This window comes from Panthera leo, chromosome A2 (genome assembly GCF_018350215.1).
Source record: "Panthera leo isolate Ple1 chromosome A2, P.leo_Ple1_pat1.1, whole genome shotgun sequence".
Classification (NCBI taxonomy): domain Eukaryota; kingdom Metazoa; phylum Chordata; class Mammalia; order Carnivora; family Felidae; genus Panthera; species Panthera leo.
The window spans coordinates 151,054,545-151,073,778 of NC_056680.1; the positions used below are offsets into that span (position 1 = coordinate 151,054,545).

Genomic DNA, 19,234 nt, shown 5'->3' on the forward strand with positions numbered 1-19,234 from the left:
CACATAAACGCTGTCACAGTGCTCCATTTCCTGTTATCACAGCTCTTGCACATGGTTTTCTGCTCGGGCAACTTCAATTGCACTTAAAAATCCAGTGGTTCTGCAAACCAGCCATGGGCCTTTGTTTAATCCTTCGCTCGTCTCTATTGCGGCAAAAGGCAAAGATGGCTACACGTAGGCAGTACGGAGCTGTGCAAACAGCCCAAGCTGAACCAGTCCTCGGGGCTATCAGCAACAGCCCCACAACCCCGGGCCGGCCCCTGGGTTCCCTCCCATGCCACCTCACCATACCTCAGAGAAAAGAGCACACAAGTTGACATTATCCATGTGGCACGTCCCAGCTCCTAGTTAATGACAAGGGGTTGGGTGGGTGGTTGGGTGGGAGGGAGGGAACATGCAAAAAGTCACTAATAGTCTTGGTATATTTCATCTGGGAAATGGAAGCAGCTTTACAGTTGTGTTTCTGCAGGACATCCAGAGGGTTTTCAAAGACCTTCAGATGGTCTTGTGGTCTTCAAAGACTGAATGTAAAGAGAACAGATCATATTTTTCGAATGGTGAGTAGTTACAGTAGAATCGTGTGGTATAGGGGAGTCATGAATGCACAGGGGGAGGCGGGAGCAGTGCCATGTATACGAACATCCTTTGAATCTTGAAAATAAATTATACAGGTGAACACAGAAGTTCATGCTACTTGCTGGAAGCAATAAGGATCAAATTTCGTGGAACTTGTATTCCACAAATCTCCAGGTATCCTGCCTCTTCCTCGGTGGGCTATCATGTTCTGTTGGACGTCTTGGTAGCCCTTAACAACTGGTGACATGGTATCAGATTGATTCTTGCAGGAGAGAGACAGATTTATGGATTCCATCAGCTTCTTCCAGGGGAGCTGCCCGATCGCCGGGAGGGCATAGGTGATATGCTCGCTCAAGTTCTCTTTGTGATCTACCAGGGTCAAACAGCAGTTTCCAGGTCCTCGTGGCCAATGATCTTATAGTTCTGGCGGCTTTCTAGGTAAGCAGCCAAATCTGGGTCTCCAGCTTGCTGTGCTCTCTCTTGAGGCGTCTTACCCTACAGGTAACAGTGGGAAGGAAGGAGACACAAATACTTGGGATGAGAATTTTTTTTAAATGCAGAAACAGAGGTATTCAAAGATAACTCACTAAAGGGTTTTTCCACGCTTATGGTTTTAGAGTTCACAAGACACTTTCAAATCTATTATCACATTAAAATGTGAGATAGGTAAGTTTAAGAGAAAGAGACTATCACTCGACAGCTGGGGCTTACATCTGAGGAAACAGAGGTTCAGGGTAACTGGGTCCACAGCAGGAAACAGTGTGGCACAGTGAGCTTTGGAACCCAGATGCTTCAGCAATAGAAATCACTGAACAGAAAAGCAGGAGAGCAGGCATTCAGATTTCTGATTTGGGATTCTTTCTATTATACTAAACTCTGGGAAGCAGCAAGTAGAAAATGATAGCATGGGATGGGCATAAGTGATCTAGGGATGCTTCTTTGCTGGTTTTAAAGCCTTCAGTTAGGTTCCCCCTAATTCAAAACTATCTCATCTCTCCAAAAAGTGAGTTAATTTCTGACTATAAAAGTGACAGGTGTGGATTAAAAATAAACTTGGAAAAGTACAAAAGCATAAAGAAGAAAATAAAACTCACCAATAATTTCTATACTACACTAAGATAACCACTGTTAACCTTCTGCAGAGTGACTGCTGTGTCTTTTCCTGGAGCTCTACACATAATTATTTGTATAAAAAGAAAACCATGGCACAAAAACAGACACATAGACCAATGGAATAGAATAGAAACCCCAGAACTAGACCCACAAACGTATGGCCAACTCATCTTTGACAAAGCAGGAAAGAACATCCAATGGAAAAAAGACAGTCTCTTTAACAAATGGTGCTGGGAGAACTGGATAGCAACATGCAGAAGGTTGAAACTAGACCACTTTCTCACACCATTCACAAAAATAAACTCAAAATGGATAAAGGACCTGAATGTGAGACAGGAAACCATCAAAATCTTAGAGGAGAAAGCAGGAAAAGACCTCTCTGACCTCAGCCTTAGCAATCTCTTACTCGACACATCCCCAAAGGCAAGGGAATTAAAAGCAAAACTGAATTACTGGGACCTTATGAAGATAAAAAGCTTCTGCACAGCAAAGGAAACAACCAACAAAACTAAAAGGCAACCAACAGAATGGGAGAAGATATTTGCAAATGACACATGGGACAAAGGGCTTGTATCCAAAATCTATAAAGAGCTCACCAAACTCCACACCCGAAAAACAAATAACCCAGTGAAGAAATGGGCAGAAAACATGAATAGACACTTCTCTAAGGAAGACATCCGGATGGCCAACAGGCACATGAAAAGATGTTCAACGTCGCTCCTTATCAGGGAAATACAAATCAAAACCACACTCAGATATCACCTCACGCCAGTCAGAGTGGCCAAAATGAACAAATCAGGAGACTATAGATGCTGGAGAGGATGTGGAGAAACGGGAACCCTCTTGCACTGTTGGTGGGAACGCAAATTGGTGCAGCTGCTCTGGAAAGCAGTGTGGAGGTTCCTCAGAAAATTAAAAATAGACCTACCCTATGACCCAGCAATAGCACTGCTGGGAATTTATCCAAGGGATACAGGAGTACTGATGCATTGGGGCACTTGTACCCCAATGTTTATAGCAGCACTCTCAACAATAGCCAAATTATGGAAAGAGCCTAAATGTCCATCAACTGATGAATGGATAAAGAAATTGTGGTTTATATACACAATGGAGTACTACGTGGCAATGAGAAAGAACAAAATATGGCCCTTTGTAGCAACGTGGATGGAACTGGAGAGTGTGATGCTAAGTGAAATAAGCCATACAGAGAAAGACAGATACCATATGTGTTCACTCTTATGTGGATCCTGAGAAACTTAACAGAAACCCATGGAGGAGGGGAAGGAAAAAAAAAAAAGAGGTTAGAGAGGGAGAGAGCCAAAGCATAAGAGACTGTTAAAAACTGAGACCAAACTGAGGGTTGATGGGGGGTGGGAGGGAGGGGAGGGTGGGTGATGGGTATTGAGGAGGGCACCTTTTGGGATGAGCACTGGGTGTTGTATGGAAACCAATTTGACAATAAATTTCATATATTAAAAAAAAAAAAAAAGAAAACCACACTCTGTTTATATACTATTCTATCACATGCTTTTTCCCCTAATACATCAAATCTTTTCCATCATTCAGTGATCTTCTACACCATCTTAACGACTGTATCATTTCTTGCAGCCTACTATAATGCCGTGTGTATATTTATACACACACATAATATTTTGGGGATCAGGTCGATGAATAGAATTCAGCAGAAGGCAGGAAGGTCTCCATTCTTTTGAATGTTTATAGATATTACTTAACACTCCTTGAAACTTCTAATTTTTGTTCAATGATATGGTTTTATCTATTTAAAAAGTGATACTAAGTTCTAGGGAAAAGACAGAGGCATGATCATTGTACTAAAGAAACAGCCCCACACGTATAAATGCACACGAGTATTACAAAAATTACTGAAGGCTTCTCAGCCTCCATCTGAATCACTGCAATGGAGAGTGTCAAATTTAATTAAACCTGCTTCCGGCAGCCTACAAGGGTACGTGGGCAGAGGATAAAAGGAAAGTAGCAGTGGTTCTGGATTCTTTCTAAAATTTCACTTATTTAGCTGGGATTTAATATTTAACCACCAGCTTGAAGTTCCTGTAATAATTTTTCCCAACTTGCTTACAGTATTAGTAGACTATCTGGTCTTTACCTCAATATTAATGAGGTATATAGAATTACTAGTTTCTAAATATTCAGAGAGGAGGACTGGGGTGACCCTTGAGTTGATTTTAAAGGAAATGTCCTGTATCAAGAGAAATTCTCAAGATATGCTTCTCTCCAAATTAAAAAAAAAAAAAAATTCTAGAATATCCAGTCGTAATTATCATGCTCTGCTTTCACTTAGCATAAAATTACAAAATGGAAAAATGAACAGATCCCCAAAAGGATGACTCAGACTCATACTGCTTCATATGGTAAGGCTTCTAGAACATAATGTTGGGTGAAAATTTGCATTCTACAATAACATGAATAGTATGACTTCACCTACTTAAACAAACGAGAGGGGAAAACAGGCATACCTGCATGTGAAGTGGGATCATTAAAATTTTAATAGTATATAGGTCTACAGTGTGGGATTTCTAGTGATTTTTATCTTTTTATATATTTTTTGCATTGCTAGAGTTTTCCATATAAGAATGTACTCTACTCATCACCATAAAAATAATGAAGCTGTGTTTTGAAAAAAAGCACACATATACATAACACAAAATAGGAAGAAATCTCAAGGAATGTTGAGCTCATTTATTGGATTCAGAAACTTGGAAAGATTAAAAAAAAAAAAAAAAAAAAAAAAGAGCAATCGGCTCAGGGGCCAGGTCTCCTGCCCAGTCTTTTGTCTACTTCATGTTGTCCTCCCTTTCTTTTTATATTCAGAGTTGAGTGTAAGCCAGTCTGTTGTGTGGTAAGCAGGCAATTTCCATGCTGTAGAGTGAGTGGTCCCAACAAGGCCAACCCTACCTGAAATCATGGCCTCCACTGATCCTGCCTACCTGGTGTGTGTTTTTCAATCAGGTTATGCAATAAAGACACTTTCAGTGCAAATATCAGCTGGGAAGAATAGCACGCTGAGCAAACCATTTGAAATCCCACACCCACTCAGCTAACCAGTCAGGTAACAGACCCTCTAGAAACCAAGATGCAGCTTAACATGTGTAACAGCCTAAGGGAGGAACGGAGGTGGCCGGGGACCTCAGGCAGAGAGCAAGGATCTGGTGGGCTGCTAGGGGAGTGGACCATCACGCCACACCACTGGCTCAGAACTGGCTCGGGGCAGAAAAAGAGGTCCACACAGGAGAAAAAGTTATTTCATAGTGTTCACTGCGGTTTGGGGAAACCCCAGGAGGCAAACTGCATATAATCAGTGGCTCAAGTCATGTAAGTCATATGTTAAATAAGTTTAACGGGGCTCAAGTCATGTAAGTCATATGTCTGTGTTCCTTGGCTATACTCACCGGCCCCAAACGTAGGCTATTTATTCAATGCCTGCATAATGAAATCCTCATCTGTATGTTAAAATTCTTCTCTGCAACCCTCTACAGTTAAATGGTTTGTCCTTTCTGAGGGTTTCTCGGTGGTGTTTTCTCAGACCTCATCAGGCTCCTCTGTGACACTGATCTTCTACATTCGGTATCTCCCCGTCTCCTGGGCTGCAGTCCCAGGTAAATGCTACTGAGCTACACCTCTTCCCTCACTCTAGCTTTCAGCCCTTTTTTTGGTGCTTTCTGTAAACGACCAACTCACGGTGCAGCCTGAAGTCAGTTCTCCTCAACTGAGTGTCTCCTCCTTACCTCTACCTGTTGATGTTTTTCTGATCAAAGTTGGCAGATATGTCCCTCTATCAATTTCTAGCCTCAGTGCCCTCTCATTAAGACATTAACACACTTTGAATCCAGATTTATAGAAAACCCAATTTTGTTACTAGGTTGCCACTCTTCATCCTGTTGGATCCAGTTTGCGGGGGGGGGGGAGGGGGGGGAGGGGAGCAGGGGTGGCGGTGGTATTCTGTCACCAAGCGAGAATGACTGATCTGCTGAAACAACACTGGGCGTCAAAAGAGCTGAAACCGGATTTGGGCTCAGCTACCGGTCTAAGGGCATAGAACTCTCTTTTAGTTTCAGTTCTCGCATCAATGAGAGTAATTAGTAATTCCCACCCTAACTTCACGGGTTAACTTTTAGGGGAAAATATAAGAAAACAAATAGGAAGAACCTTTGAAAAATAAAAAGCCAACATAAACATATCAGGTTTAAGATTATAACCCTTTCAAAGTCAGGGCTGACCACTGTGGCCGCTAATCACTTGGGCACCCATGTAGGGGCCACATAAATCACAGATTTTAAGCTACACTAGATAAAGTAGCTGAAGGAGAAGGGGCTCTCAGTAGCAGGCCAATGTCTTTTACCCCTTCTCGTAGGGTTTGAACCTCACCTCTCCGCAACTTGGCTGCTGGCATTCAGCAGGACAACCCCCAAAGTCCTAAGGCCAGCCCATTCAGGGGTTTATAAAGTCCCATAGGCAAGCACACACCCTTCCCTTTGTGCTTATACGTTTAAACTACAGTTACTCTAAATGAAGCACTTTATTTTTTCCTCCTTTTTCCAAAGCCCCAGGCACTTCCATAAGCACAGAAAGGATGCCTTTGCTATGAGCACAAGTGAAGGCAATGGTGCCGGTGGTCTTGCCCAGTGGGAGGATGTTTGCACTCACTCATCAAGTTACCTTGGAGTCCGTCTTTCTCAGAGATGCTCCCGCATCCACCAGAAGCTGGCACACAGCCCGGTTCCGCTGGCAGGCAGCCTTGTGCAGTGCGGTCTCACCCCTAAATCAAAGATGAAATGGGAAACCACCCATAAAAGGGTTGGGGGCAGGGGTGGGAGTGGGGGTGGAGGCGGCAGGGAGGGGGTGAGGGTGGCCTCCTATCCCTGCTGCTGAAGTTCTGTGCTCCTCGGCCTCCTTCGCTATCTGCAGCTGAGCCCGCGGCTGCTGGGCACATTCGGGGGGGGAGGGGGGGATGGACGTCGGGGTATCTAAAAATGTCTTCAGTTAGTCATCAACTAACCGTAATCTCTGACTCCAATCTCTTTTCTAAAGAGTGTTAACTAGGCTGAGTGATTTTGTTTTCAACCACTAATGCTTGATTTAGGAAATACTCAACAGCACTATTAAACAGACTGATAAGTACGGATGTGTCTGAGCACTGTGGGACAGTTTTCTCTGTGGACACATCTGGGCAGAACACAGGGGCACTGGATATGGTACACACGGAACAGTGATGGAAAACCACAGGCCCTTCAGGTAGATCACACAGTGCTTGGCAGACCGCCCTGGGGCCCTCAGTGGAGTATCTCTTGGGGACTCAACTTTGAAGGACCAGGTCGACACAAGCTGCCCTACCTACTGATTTCATGTGACTGGCAGGTGGGAGGGTGTGGGCAGCCACAGAGTATATCCGGGAGAGGTGGGGCCACGAGCTTTCCCCTGTTGGCAGCAGTCCTGAGGCCAGCCACTCGGTCTAGGAAGAGGGTGAGGCCAAGTAACTATTTCTACCCCCTCTCACGGGCAGTACAGGGAAGAAGATATTTCAATTGAGTCCAAAATGGAAACGATGTTCCATGCCAAAGCTTATCACGAAGAATCAAATGCAGGGCTTAGACAAGACAAATGGATGACGATCTTGTCAATAGGACGTGGTATGTGGACAAACTCTTTGCAACAACGGACAGTTTCTTCCATGTTTAGTAACTCATAACTATGTAACTATCCCCTTCCTACTCATTTGCTCTATTCATTCCTACTTTTCCCCCTCCAGACCTACTTCGCTACTCCCCATCTATCTTTCACTCTTTTCAAATTTTTGTCAAGTTTTACGGTGCTTCCATATGGCTTTCAGAGTTAGACATTTACCCTTTCTTTGTTCCTATTTGGGGAGCAGTAGCTATTTTTGTTGCCTGAAGAACAACAACAAAAAAAAGCTGAAGACAAACATTATCGGTCTGGGGACCACCCCAAAGTGGATGATTTTCTCAACCAGGGTTTCCCATCTGAACCACAGAACATAACAATGATTGGAATTCCCATATTCTTAATTCTCCAATGGTTGTATGTAACTTCTTCCATTCTAGACTCAGTGTAGAGGTTTCATTACAAACAAAGGATGCCATAGGGTATTAGGACTTCATTTTCTCACAAATCCCAGTTGAGAAAGAGTAAATAAAAAAAAGGTAAATGTATTTATTTAGATTTCTCAGGAGTCCAAGATGTACCAGTGCAGAACTTCCTTGCCTGTAGGAAGCTCTAAATGATGAATAGCAATGCCTGTGCACGTAATCATTAGGATTCTTGTCATCAATTTTTATTGTGTAATTATTGGTTTAGGAGATTAGCCCTGCACAGTTATATGTACTATTGAAAGTGAACTCTTAGGGCGCCTGCGTAGCTCAGTCGGTTAAGCGTCTGACCTTGGTTCAGGTCATGATCTCACAGCTCGTGAGTTCAAGCCCTGGGTTGGGCTCTGTGCTGAGAGCTTGGAGCCTGGAGCCTGCCTCGGAGTTTGTGTCTCCCTCTCTCTCTGCCCCTCCCCTACTCATGGTCTCCCTCTCTCTCTCTCTCTCAAAAATAAGTAAACGTTAAAAAAAAAGAAACTGAACTCTTTATCACTGACATTTCAATGATCTATTGTATGCCCTATAGACTACATTCTTCTCCTAGATAGGTTCTAAAGAACATATCTAAAGAAAATAATCTAGACTATGTAATGGAAGGCAATACTCACGTTTCGCTGTCTGCCATATCCAATAACTCAGAAGGTCCTAAATAAGAGGAAAGTAAGATGTCCATCAAAAAAAGTTGAAAAAATAACCATTAACAACACAAAAAAATCTGTAATCACAGAGTTATAATGCCTTGACAAGCTGAATAAGGAAGAGCCATTTGGTGATAGGGATAATAAGACTGCCTCCCTTGCCCCCACCCCCAGAAAAGAAAGGACTTCTCTATTCCCCCTCACCAACCTCCCAACCCCCACCAGCCAACATGTGTGAAATGGGAGCTGCATAGGAATGATACAGTCTCTGCCTGTAAAGCAGCTTTCAGTCAACTTGAAGGAATAAAATTAATTGGAATAGAATAAGTGAGAAATAACTAAGTGGCTACCTTGGGAGAAAGGGGACAGTTCAGTGGGCTTGAAGGGTTATCATTCTCCAGTGGCAGGTTGTTTGAGATGGGGTTTTATACAGACTTTTAAAACTATAAAATACCATAGATATCATCCAGTCTAACATCTGTATTTTAGAAACAGAGTAACATTATAGTTTTCAAAAAATTTCCCTTCCAAGACCTGGAAGAAATGTTATACATAAACACCCAATGATTATAGATACTTCGTTAGGAATTGAGATGTTTGGTGAGTTTGTGCACTGCTGATGTTTTATTTGTTCACCAACTAATTCATTCAATCTGCAAACAATTCTTGGAATGACCCCCTTTCCACTCTCTGCACCACTGCTTTCCTCCCCAACCCTCCCTAACTCTAATTGGCCTGCAGGTATCAGCTGAGACACATTTTGCATCAAACTCTGCATGAGCCCACTCCAAATACTGCATTAAGTGGCCTATGTATGTGCACTCTCACTTTGGACACCAAGCCTATGTTCTGTAATTGGGAGGGTAATATAATTCGTCATCTAAATTGAGACTATACCACACAGGTGGGGCTATACAATTACCTTATTGATCAAGACATTTAAGCCATATCAAAGCCACCTGCTGATGTGTCCCTCCACTAGTCTCTGGTAAATCCCCTGACGTCGTGGCCTATGCCTCATCCACCACTATATCCTTCCTTGGTGCCTGGCATTGAACCTAGTACCAAGGAGATGCTTAAATGTTGGGGTGAATTAATGAATAAGTGTGCTTAGACACGCCAAGCACAGTTCTAGGTATTGAGCATTTTAGTCTTTAGAAATACTATCCTGTTGATCTGCTGTCTTTACTGTCAGATATCATTATTATTGAAAATGTGCTTAGGTGATTACTTATTATATAAAAAAGAAGAAAGGGAAGAGGTCAGGACTTCCCAACCATGAAAGTCACTGGCCAAGAAGATGGCTGAGATGTTATGGGACCTTCACAACCCTCCTGGTCATCCGAGAGCTACCTCATCACCTTTACCTCCTCTTTCACAGAAACTGGCCATCAAGGCCAGGTGAATCTTCTCTTGCACCATCTGCCCTATTTGTGTCTCCTCTTTGTCCTATTTGACAAACAGGCTTCCTAATAGGTCTCTGTCTGGAGCATAAGAAAAGTGAAAACATTAAGAAAAGTGAAAAGTCTCATATCATTCAGATTTCCAGGTTTCCAATTCAGCATATTGACTGTTTACTCCCAAGTATTTAAACATGAAAGTTCACCGTCTTTCATCTGGAACTGCCCTTATTCAATTTGTTCCCAGGTTCCGTTTTTCACATTAGCTAATCTGGTAACTGCACCATTACCCACCCATTTCTCAGGCCCTCCCGGTTCCCAGCGCTTGTTCCCTCCACTCTCCCGATCTGAAACAGCCTTCCCTTTTCTAGACACATACCTAAGTCTTACCCATTCTGTAAAGCCCAATCTGTGACAAGGTCTTCTGAAAAGACCAGTCTTCACAGAAGGGATCTATCCCTTTCTCTGAAAGCCTGTAGCACTTACTTGGTTCTACCCTTTTGCCATGTATTTGATTTTCAGTCATATGCCTTGTCTCCCTAAACAAATTCTTCTAAATCTCTGCAGTGTAAGAATATTTATTATTTCCCTCTAGCATTATCATATCCCTCTAGCAACTAGCCTACATTAAGGATTTAACAAAGACTTAACTCATTTATTTTTGTCCCTCAACAAACTAGGAACATTTTTCTAAGGAAAAATGAACAATAATTCTCACAACAAACAAATAATTCCCACAACAAACACCCGAAGAAGTACAGAGCAGTATAGCGCCGTGATGGGTCCTAGAGCTGAATCTCCTTGCTCCAAAATTCTGGCTCTACCTACCACTTACTGGACCTCACGCAAGTTCATTTAATCTCTCAGTCCTGGCACACTACATGCCTGAAGGTTAGATATTAAGTGTTCTATTCTCTGGCATAATCTAGGAGGTTACACTAAATCAAAATGTGGACCATCAGTAAAGGAAGGAAGTGTACGGGACTCTGCATTTCCTTCCATTTATTTCTGAAGCCACTTGCTGATTCAAATTTGATGTCCTGAGAACCAATACTCCAGACCTCCTCAGTTGCGGGCAGGGCATTCTCTGCAAGGCTAGGAACAAGAAGGCTTACAGGGCCCAATGCCCTCCTCGGCAAACCCTTGGAGCAATTCATGTGGAAAGGAATTCCATGAATACCAGCAACCCAGCCTCACTGGCAGCTCTGTTCCCACCATTACTGCTGAGTGCATGCGGATTTAGGCACCAGAGGCCCCGCCTCCTTTCCCCCTTCATTCTGTGCTCAGGGCTGCACCCATGGGGGGTCCACGGACTCCAGGATCCCTGCCGCCATATGAGAGTTTGTGGAACCAACTCAATCTGCGATAAAATGGCAATTGTTTGACACTCTGAAAGGGGGGACAAGGAAGAGAAAGGACCTTGTTCCTCAAGTTTCTGACAAGAATCACCACAAATGCAGCCAATGCAGAACAATCCCAGAGCTGATTATCCAATTTATGAGTCAGGCAAGCCTGTAGCTGCTTATCACTTCCCCCTTCTCTCCTTTGGACCTGCTGCAGCAGACAGGGGTGAGAGGAAGAGGTGCTGATCTTAAAACAGGATACTTTTGCTTAATTAAAATCTGATGAAACTCCAATTACAGGTTTCTGGAATGAAATGGGCTCTGGAATGATGGACTTAATTAACCCAAACCTTCCTCCTCTTTCCACCAGTACAGATAATCACAAAAAGAGCAGAACATTTTGCATGCTGGCAGGTGAATCCCCAATGCAGAGGGAAGGGTGGCAGTGAACTGATGACAGACAGGCGTAGGGAGCTATTTTTAGCAGTACAGGTAGCTTTTCTAGCAATGTCTTAACCCGCTTTAAAATAACCGTGTTGGCATAATGCTAGCAAGAAGAGGGTGGCAGAGGAGGAGCTGAGAAGAGGACTGAGTGCCAGGTACAGCCCAAGAAGAGGCTGGAGTTTCCCTCCCTATGCTGCTTCTAGTGGCCTGCTGGGAGCTGTAGTATTTCAGGCTGTTTACTAGTGCCCTGTGCAGGTTAGCAGCGTCAGTATAAGGTCTGCAGAGAGGGGGCATGGCCAGAGAAACAAAAATCATCTGCACAGACTGCAAAAATGCTCTTTAAAGGAAACACTATTTTAAAAATAGCACCGGGATGCCTGGGTGGCTCAGTTGGTTGTGTGTCCAACTTCGGCTTGGGTCATGAACTCATGGTTCATGAGTTCGAGCCCCGCGTTGGGCTCTCTGCTGTCAGCACCGAGCCCACCTGGGATCCCTCTTGTTCCCCTCTCTCTCTGCTCTCCCCTGGCTAGTGCTCTCTCCTGCTCTCTCCGAAATAAAACTAAATATAAAATAATAAATAAATAAATAAATAAATAAAAAATAATAAATAGCATCTATGATTTTTTGGGAAAGTTCATTTGAGTGTCACTAATAAGGGAGAGAACAAGAGAAAGAAAAGAGGATGGAATTCTTTCAGTTTAGATCAATGGTGAATATTTGGACCTAGAACTTATTTTATATTTTAGATCTACACTGTGAACATCACGCCATGTCCCTTCGGGCATCTGAAGGAGTACCGTTACGTTGTTAGCAGTGAACTCAGTTATTCCCTGAATATAAAACCAAGTCTCAGTTCACTGCTGCCTCCTAGGGTTTGCTACAATGTCCACACTCAATCCCACATTTGACTTGTACCAGAAAACAACTGTTAAAATCTGACTCAAGGGGCATGTGTGCAAATTTCTCCATGAAGTTTTCAGAGGCAGACGATCGCTGTCCCTTCAGAGCCCTGCATTAGCTGTCATTGGAACTCTGCAGGTAATGCTTATATCAAACTACCCTGCGAGGTGGTTGTGTTTCATTTCCCTCACCTGGGTTTAGAAATATGGAGGGCAGAGACCAGATGTTACACGTGAGTCTTGGCAGGTAACCTGACCTCACTCTGCTTCGGTTTTCACCACCCGTCAGGTGGAGAGAAGAGAACTCCCTACATAGGGCTGTTTTAAGAATTAAGTATGTGAATACATACGAAGCATTTAGAGCAATCAAAGTTAGCAGTGACTATTACTCTAACATTTTTTCTCAAAAGTTCATGGGACAGAATTCATTTTTTTATTGAATGAATGAATGAAAGCCATTTAAAAATCAATGTGGATCCCAGCCAGTATTGTATTTGTTTTCTCAGAGAAAGACCCATAAACATAACATGGATTCAAAAGACTGTGCTATACGGGAAATGCTCTGAAAAATCAGGGGGGAACAGACGTATTGAGAAGATCTACGCATCAGTATTCCAGCGAAGCCGGGGAATGCGAAAGGAAGCAAAATTTCACAAATCTCTCAACGTGAGAAAGTGAACAGTGAGGTTAAGTAGTCAAGCCTTCTAAACAGCAAGTCTTCTGCCCGGGCTCATTCCATTGGCTCTTCCGTTGGATACTCCCCCCCCCCCCCCCCCCCCCGCCCCGCGCTCTTGCTGCTACAACCCTATCATCAATATTGTGCTTGTATTATATATGATGTGTCCTTTGTCGCACGCATCCTTTAATTTGCTTCCCACACCAAGGCATCCAAACCCCCCTTGCTATCCCTTCCACCTCTCCGTGGCCTCTCTGTCCGGGACCTCATTTCCCATTAGTCTCCCCCACGCTGCCAGCAGACCATTCCAAATCCTCCTCTGCCCCAGGACAAAAGCTGCACAGATGTGGGGAGAGCTGGCACTGGGAACTCGAACCGCACCGTCATCCTGTCCCAGCGGGACGGTGGTCCTTTCTCTCGGGGACCAGAGGCAGAAAAAGGGGGGGTAAAAAGAAAAGAAAAGAAAAGAAAGACTGAAGACAGAAAAGGAGAGAAGACAAAATAAGCCATTGAAATCAAAAAGGAAATGCATGAGTGAGATTTCTATCAGGACGCGCAGTAGGGGGGCAGAGGGGTGGGAGTGGGGGGGATAAAAACAAAGGGGCGAGATGTGCGGGGTGGTAAAAGCCTAAAACAACACAAAAGTCCCTCGGAGGGGTTCAAGGAGGGAGGAAGGAGTGGGGAGAAAATATGGTTGAAAGGAGCTGAAAAGCGGGAGCCACTGGGGGCCCGGGAATGGAGCCCCTCGCGTCCTTTCCTCTCCACCCTGGCCCTGTGGGATTGCTCTCTGTCTTCCTCTTCCATTCTCTCTGCAACCCTCCAAATGCCCAAATTCCAGTTTTTCAGAAAGGAAAACAGCAGGTTGTGTATTTGAGAGAAAAAGTCCCAAAGAAGAAGGAGGACAGAAAACAATTCCAGCCTCCTGTGGCTTTTCAGAACTCACCACACATCTCCTGCCCCTAGCCCCACAGCCCGGTTTCCAGAGAACACTTAGGACAGAAATGTGTTGTTTACTGTGGTGTCTGGGGGAACGGCTAAACTCTCACGACTCCTGCTCAGGGGGCGCCCTCCCGACTGTGGACCCCACTGCTCACCACAATAACCAGCGAAGAGGTGGGCAAAGCAGAGGGGAGAGGGGCTCCCACCTGAGCAAGGATGCAGGACAGAAAACCAGCCAGTATGCTCTCAAGCAACTTGCAAAGTGCCTACCGATTTCTCCAGAGCCCTGTCATTAGCACATCTTTACAGTCAGGTCTTCGAACGGGTTTTAGGATTTATGGCATATGAAGTCACAGGAAAGACTTAAACCAAATTAAAAAAAAAAAAAAAAGAAAAGAAAAAACTAAAACTTCAAAAGATCTGGAGCATTCGAGAGATGAGGAGGAATGTCCCTCTCCAACTCTGGTGCAGTGTAAAATTTCCACTTTTTTCCCCATTTACATGAATTCATACTGATCAGACCTGTCTGCCACAAAACTGATGCTAGCTTATAAACATAATGCCACAGTCTGATACACATCCTGAACCCCAGCTCACTAAATTCTCTTAGAAAAGGCTATTTTCCTTGTCAGACCAAGGGGATTCTAGAGCCACCATCATATTAAATTAGGAGAGACTATTTCACTGAACAGAGATCACATTAAGGTAATGGGTACAGAGAAGAGAAAGGGTCATGTTTCCCGTGTGCTTGTCCTTGACTTCAAGAACACTATAATTTACAGAGGTTTCTATAACTTAAAAGAGATGCGTTTTTCAAAATGCACAGGCTAATGAAATTATATCAGAACCTAAAGATACTAAAACAGCAACAATAAAGACAGTTGAGCTGAAGCGCTTAGCTCTTAAGAACCTGATGGATTAGACTGGCTATGCCAAAAGATTTCGCATGTGTATTCCTGAATAAAGAGAAATAATGAGATCAGTGTTAGGGAGATGGAATTGATGAGGCCTGTCAGGTTGGCTAGTACTAATTTCAATAAAAATCAACTGCAATTTAGTTCCTATTATTTGGCTATGGTACTAAAAGGTTAAAAATCACCATCCTTCAAAATTGCAGTGATTCTGGGACCAGAGAGCATAATGAGACTTTATTTCCCAACAGAAAGATGGATTGTGCTTCGTATCTCCAGTCTCACTCTCAGGTATGTACCGGCCAATGAGAGATCCTGGTGAGGCGGGGAGGGTATCAGATGCCTCCCGTGACCTTGGGAATGGCTTGCCCATGAGGCAAGTAGAGATGTTTGGAATCTCAAGGGTTTTTTTCCCTCATTATCATAGTTATTAAACATATTATTAAAATCGAACCAAAAATAATCCTGGAAAAATAAACACCCCCTCCCCCAAAATTATGTTAATTTTGCTTTGTGTCCTTCCATTTTGACAGAGAGAGCTGTATTGTGTGACTCACGCTTTGCAAGAGGTGCTGGGGGTGGAAGAGACACAAGTTGAGTACTGGGGTGTCAGGCTTTGGTTACAGCACGAAGAGACTAACGAAAGTACCAGCTTGATTTCACACCAGGCAAAGTAGGCATGCACCAGTCCACAGCAAGCTTTTAGAGGCCCTCTTATTTAAGGCAGTGGAAAAAGTGGGGGAGTGAAAATTCATGGGTCTAGACCAATATCATCTCATGCCCCTGGGGACATGCAACGGAGGAGAGGGGTTTTGTTTTTGTTTTTGGTATAAGTATGTCCCAAATATTACATGGGTCATGCTTATGCTAAAAAGAGGGGAAACTGTTGTTAAAGAACTTGAAAATTCAAAGAATTATTGTTGCTAGTCAACCTTAGGACTGAGAACCAAAGGAACATATAAAAGCAGAGGCCCAGGGGATTCTGGGTGACACAGTAGTTCAGGATACTGAGAAGGTAGGCTCACCATTTTCAACTGAAGAAGATAGAGTTAGGGAGGTGGTAGGTTAAATCTGGCCACAAATTATTTGCAGCTCCTCTCACAGAGCAGTGGGGGCCATTTCCCCCCTCCATGAGTCAGGGCCAGCCCTGTGACCGTTTTAGCGGACAGAATACTATAGAGATGATGCAGAACTTTCCAGTCTGCCCACAGGACGTCTGGAAGCTTCCATCTTCCTGGAGCCCTAGGACTGTCATGGCATGAAGAAGCCTGGGATAAAAGGATAGGTATAGAGAAAGGCTCCAGGTGTCCCGGGCATCCCAGCCATCTCAGCTGAGAGCCCCAAACATGTTGGGGAGTCCCTCTTCAATACAGACTCAGTCACAAGTGCGGTTCCCTGCAGCCTCTTGAGTGAGACCAAGTGAGATACCAACAGGTAACTGATAGAGGGTTCCAGAACCCGTGGCGGGGGCGAGGGGGACGTGGAGATGGAATTCTAGCTCTTCAGGAGAGGTAGAGGAAGAGAGAGAGACAGAGACCCTAAATTGCGTTAGCATTCAAACAGATGGCCAGTCTCACACCTAACTCCAGAGAGGAGATGTGGGTATTGAACAGCTTAAGATATGTGAGCAAGCATTCAATCCCATTGGGTAAAGGACAAATGAGTAAGAAAGGATTGAGAATGGTCAAGAAGACAGCAACCAGGAGCACCTTCACTTGAGCTAAAGACAAACTGACAGTATGTATATCTAAAGCACATCTGCATTTTGTGCAATAGAAACCCTGAGCTCTTTTCTATTAAGACAAAAATAATCACAGAAGCTCTGTGCTTCATTGCCCGTGGGGCCGGGTTCTAACATTTGCTTTTGCCTCTCACTAGCTTTGGGAGAAGTCACTACGGGGAAGAGAAAACACCTATGATTTTGAGTGTGCGTGCGTGTGTGTGTGTGTGTGTGTGTGTGTGTGCGCGCGTGTGAAGGAGGCAAGCAGAGATCATGCCGCCATTGCTTTGTAAGTCTTGCCCAAAGAGAAACGCTTTCATTGCAGGCGGTAGAATGGGCAGGGGGACAGGAGATGAAAAGACGCACACCGCAGACACAGTACCAAGAACACAGCCAACCACCTAGGCTTTCCAAAGTACACTGGCTTGGGACTGTCAGGCCCAGCGTGCAGGGGGCAAGAAATGCTCTAATAACCACCATCCGACTTCAAACACCTTTTCTTTTTCCTAAGCCATTCTTTCCACCATCACTCGGGCCAAGGTTTCAAGTAAACTCTTCATGGTGAGGAGGAACTGAGGACAAAACAAGGTGTGTCAAATGTAACTGACAATCGATGTGTCACATCCCGACATAGGATATGTTTAGTAGAAGCATCTGAAATATGAGAAGTGTGTGACAAATGGCAGCTGTGTTATCTACCTGTGGCTTTACAATAGGACTTAAACCATCTATATAGAACTGTTTTCAATTTCATTCTGCATATGGTTATATTTTTTCGCCAGAAATTGCCTGGAACTAGTGACTGTATCGTGCATGGGTGTGTGTGTGTGTGTGTGTGTGTCCACTGGTCTATAACAGGTAGTTCCTGTTAGGCACTCCACAAACATCTGTGGAATGACTGAAAGGAGTAAGACGTGTGTTGAACTGAATAAAAGAGGAGTAAAAAGTAATGTGCAAATGTGCATGTCTACTAATATGCTTACTATCTATGGCCTGAATTTGGATGCCACATGGTCACTGCCGGGGCTCACAGAAAATCTTCCAAGGTCTCTGTGTACCTATACCTAGCAGAGCTAGAGGCTACTCCACTCCTGCTTCCTCAAAAACACCCAAGCCAGGCAGATTTTTTCCCCTTTACTCTTGTTCTTTATTCCTAGACACACTATAAACATGGGAAGCTGAAAGTAATGGTCAAGATTTGGTGTCCGTTCATGTGTTTATGCCTTTAAAGGGCCATTAGGGGAAGATGCTAATGTTCATGCTACATGTCGAAATCACCTAACCACAGAAGACACACGAGTACCAGATGTTTTCAAAGAGAATGAAATGTGGCTTAATTTGATAGATGAATGAGATTCAAACTGGAAAAAGAGAGCAAGAGAAAGAGAGAGAGAGAGGGAGGGAGAGAGAGAAGCCGGGAAGCTGGGGGAAAAAAAACAACACATGCTTATCATGCTATCCCCACGAATTTGGTACCTCATCCCAACCAGTCAACTTAACGCTCTTCACAAAACAATACAGCATATTACATCAGGTGGCATTTGATTTTGTGTTTTATTTTTTACTTAGCTCAAAAATATCCTGCAAAGACCTTGATATGAAAATTATTTCTATGAAATGTTTGATTATGGTGACCGACATGTGTCAGTGGTCTGCAATTCTGTCTGCCTCCAATAAGCAGGGGGAGTGAGCTAAAATTTGGAGAGCATCTCTACCATTCTGAACATAGCCTGGAAGAAAGTCGATTTAGAAAATTCAATTATTGCATGGAGAAGTGATCCTTGGTTCACTGTACCTACTCACCGTGGTCAAGGATATATTTCACAATCTCCCCATTGCCGGTTTTAGCTGCATGGTGAAGGAGTGAACAGTGGTCTGGTCCCTGAATTAGCAGACTCCCTCCATTTTTATAGCTTTCTATTAGCTGCAAAAGAGACATAGGAAAAGAAGCTCAGGCAGGGTCCGGAACAAGGAAAACAGTTAACCGGTGATAAAAAGAAGAGTGATGGAGCAAACCACAAACGTTTCTAGCCGCAGAGGACACAGAAAAGTCAAAGGGAGGAAGTAACATTCCCGGTCTGTGTTATCACTCAAATAGATGGCCAGCATCTCACCTGACTCGGGAGAGGGTCTGTGGGCACTGAACAGCCCAAGGAAACTGAAACATGCTGAGTTACTTATTTCTTTTCTGCTTTATGTCTCTTTCTTTCCTGGGCACTGCTCTCTGTCCCAAGGGAGTGAAGGGCAGCGAAGAGAATAAACGTTTTCCTCTGTTGGCTGAGCTCTCTCCTGAGTGAAAGGATAATTAAGGCTGCAGACAGGAATAGCTTGGTGTCCCGTAGCTAAGCGCCTTTCCTCGCCCCCAGTTTTTCTTCAACCTCTAATGAACCCAGCTACCAAATCCAGAAGCTGCTTCCCATTTTCCTGCGGGAGGT

General features: G+C 44.0%; 1 protein-coding gene across 2 annotated transcripts in view; it reads right to left on the reverse strand.

Annotated features, from left to right (window-relative positions):
- Positions 1-439: 439 nt before the first annotated feature.
- The window catches only part of DGKI (diacylglycerol kinase iota), a 444,548-nt gene continuing 425,753 nt past the window's right edge, over positions 440-19,234 (reverse strand). For both annotated transcript variants that reach the window (XM_042927643.1, XM_042927642.1), the window contains 4 exons: positions 18,603-18,723; positions 8,438-8,474; positions 6,385-6,484; positions 440-1,071 (listed from right to left, as the gene is read on the reverse strand). In XM_042927643.1, coding sequence (XP_042783577.1) covers positions 955-1,071; positions 6,385-6,484; positions 8,438-8,474; positions 18,603-18,723 — 375 coding nt within the window. In that variant the 3' untranslated portion in view covers positions 440-954. The remainder of the gene's footprint in view (positions 1,072-6,384; positions 6,485-8,437; positions 8,475-18,602; positions 18,724-19,234) is intronic.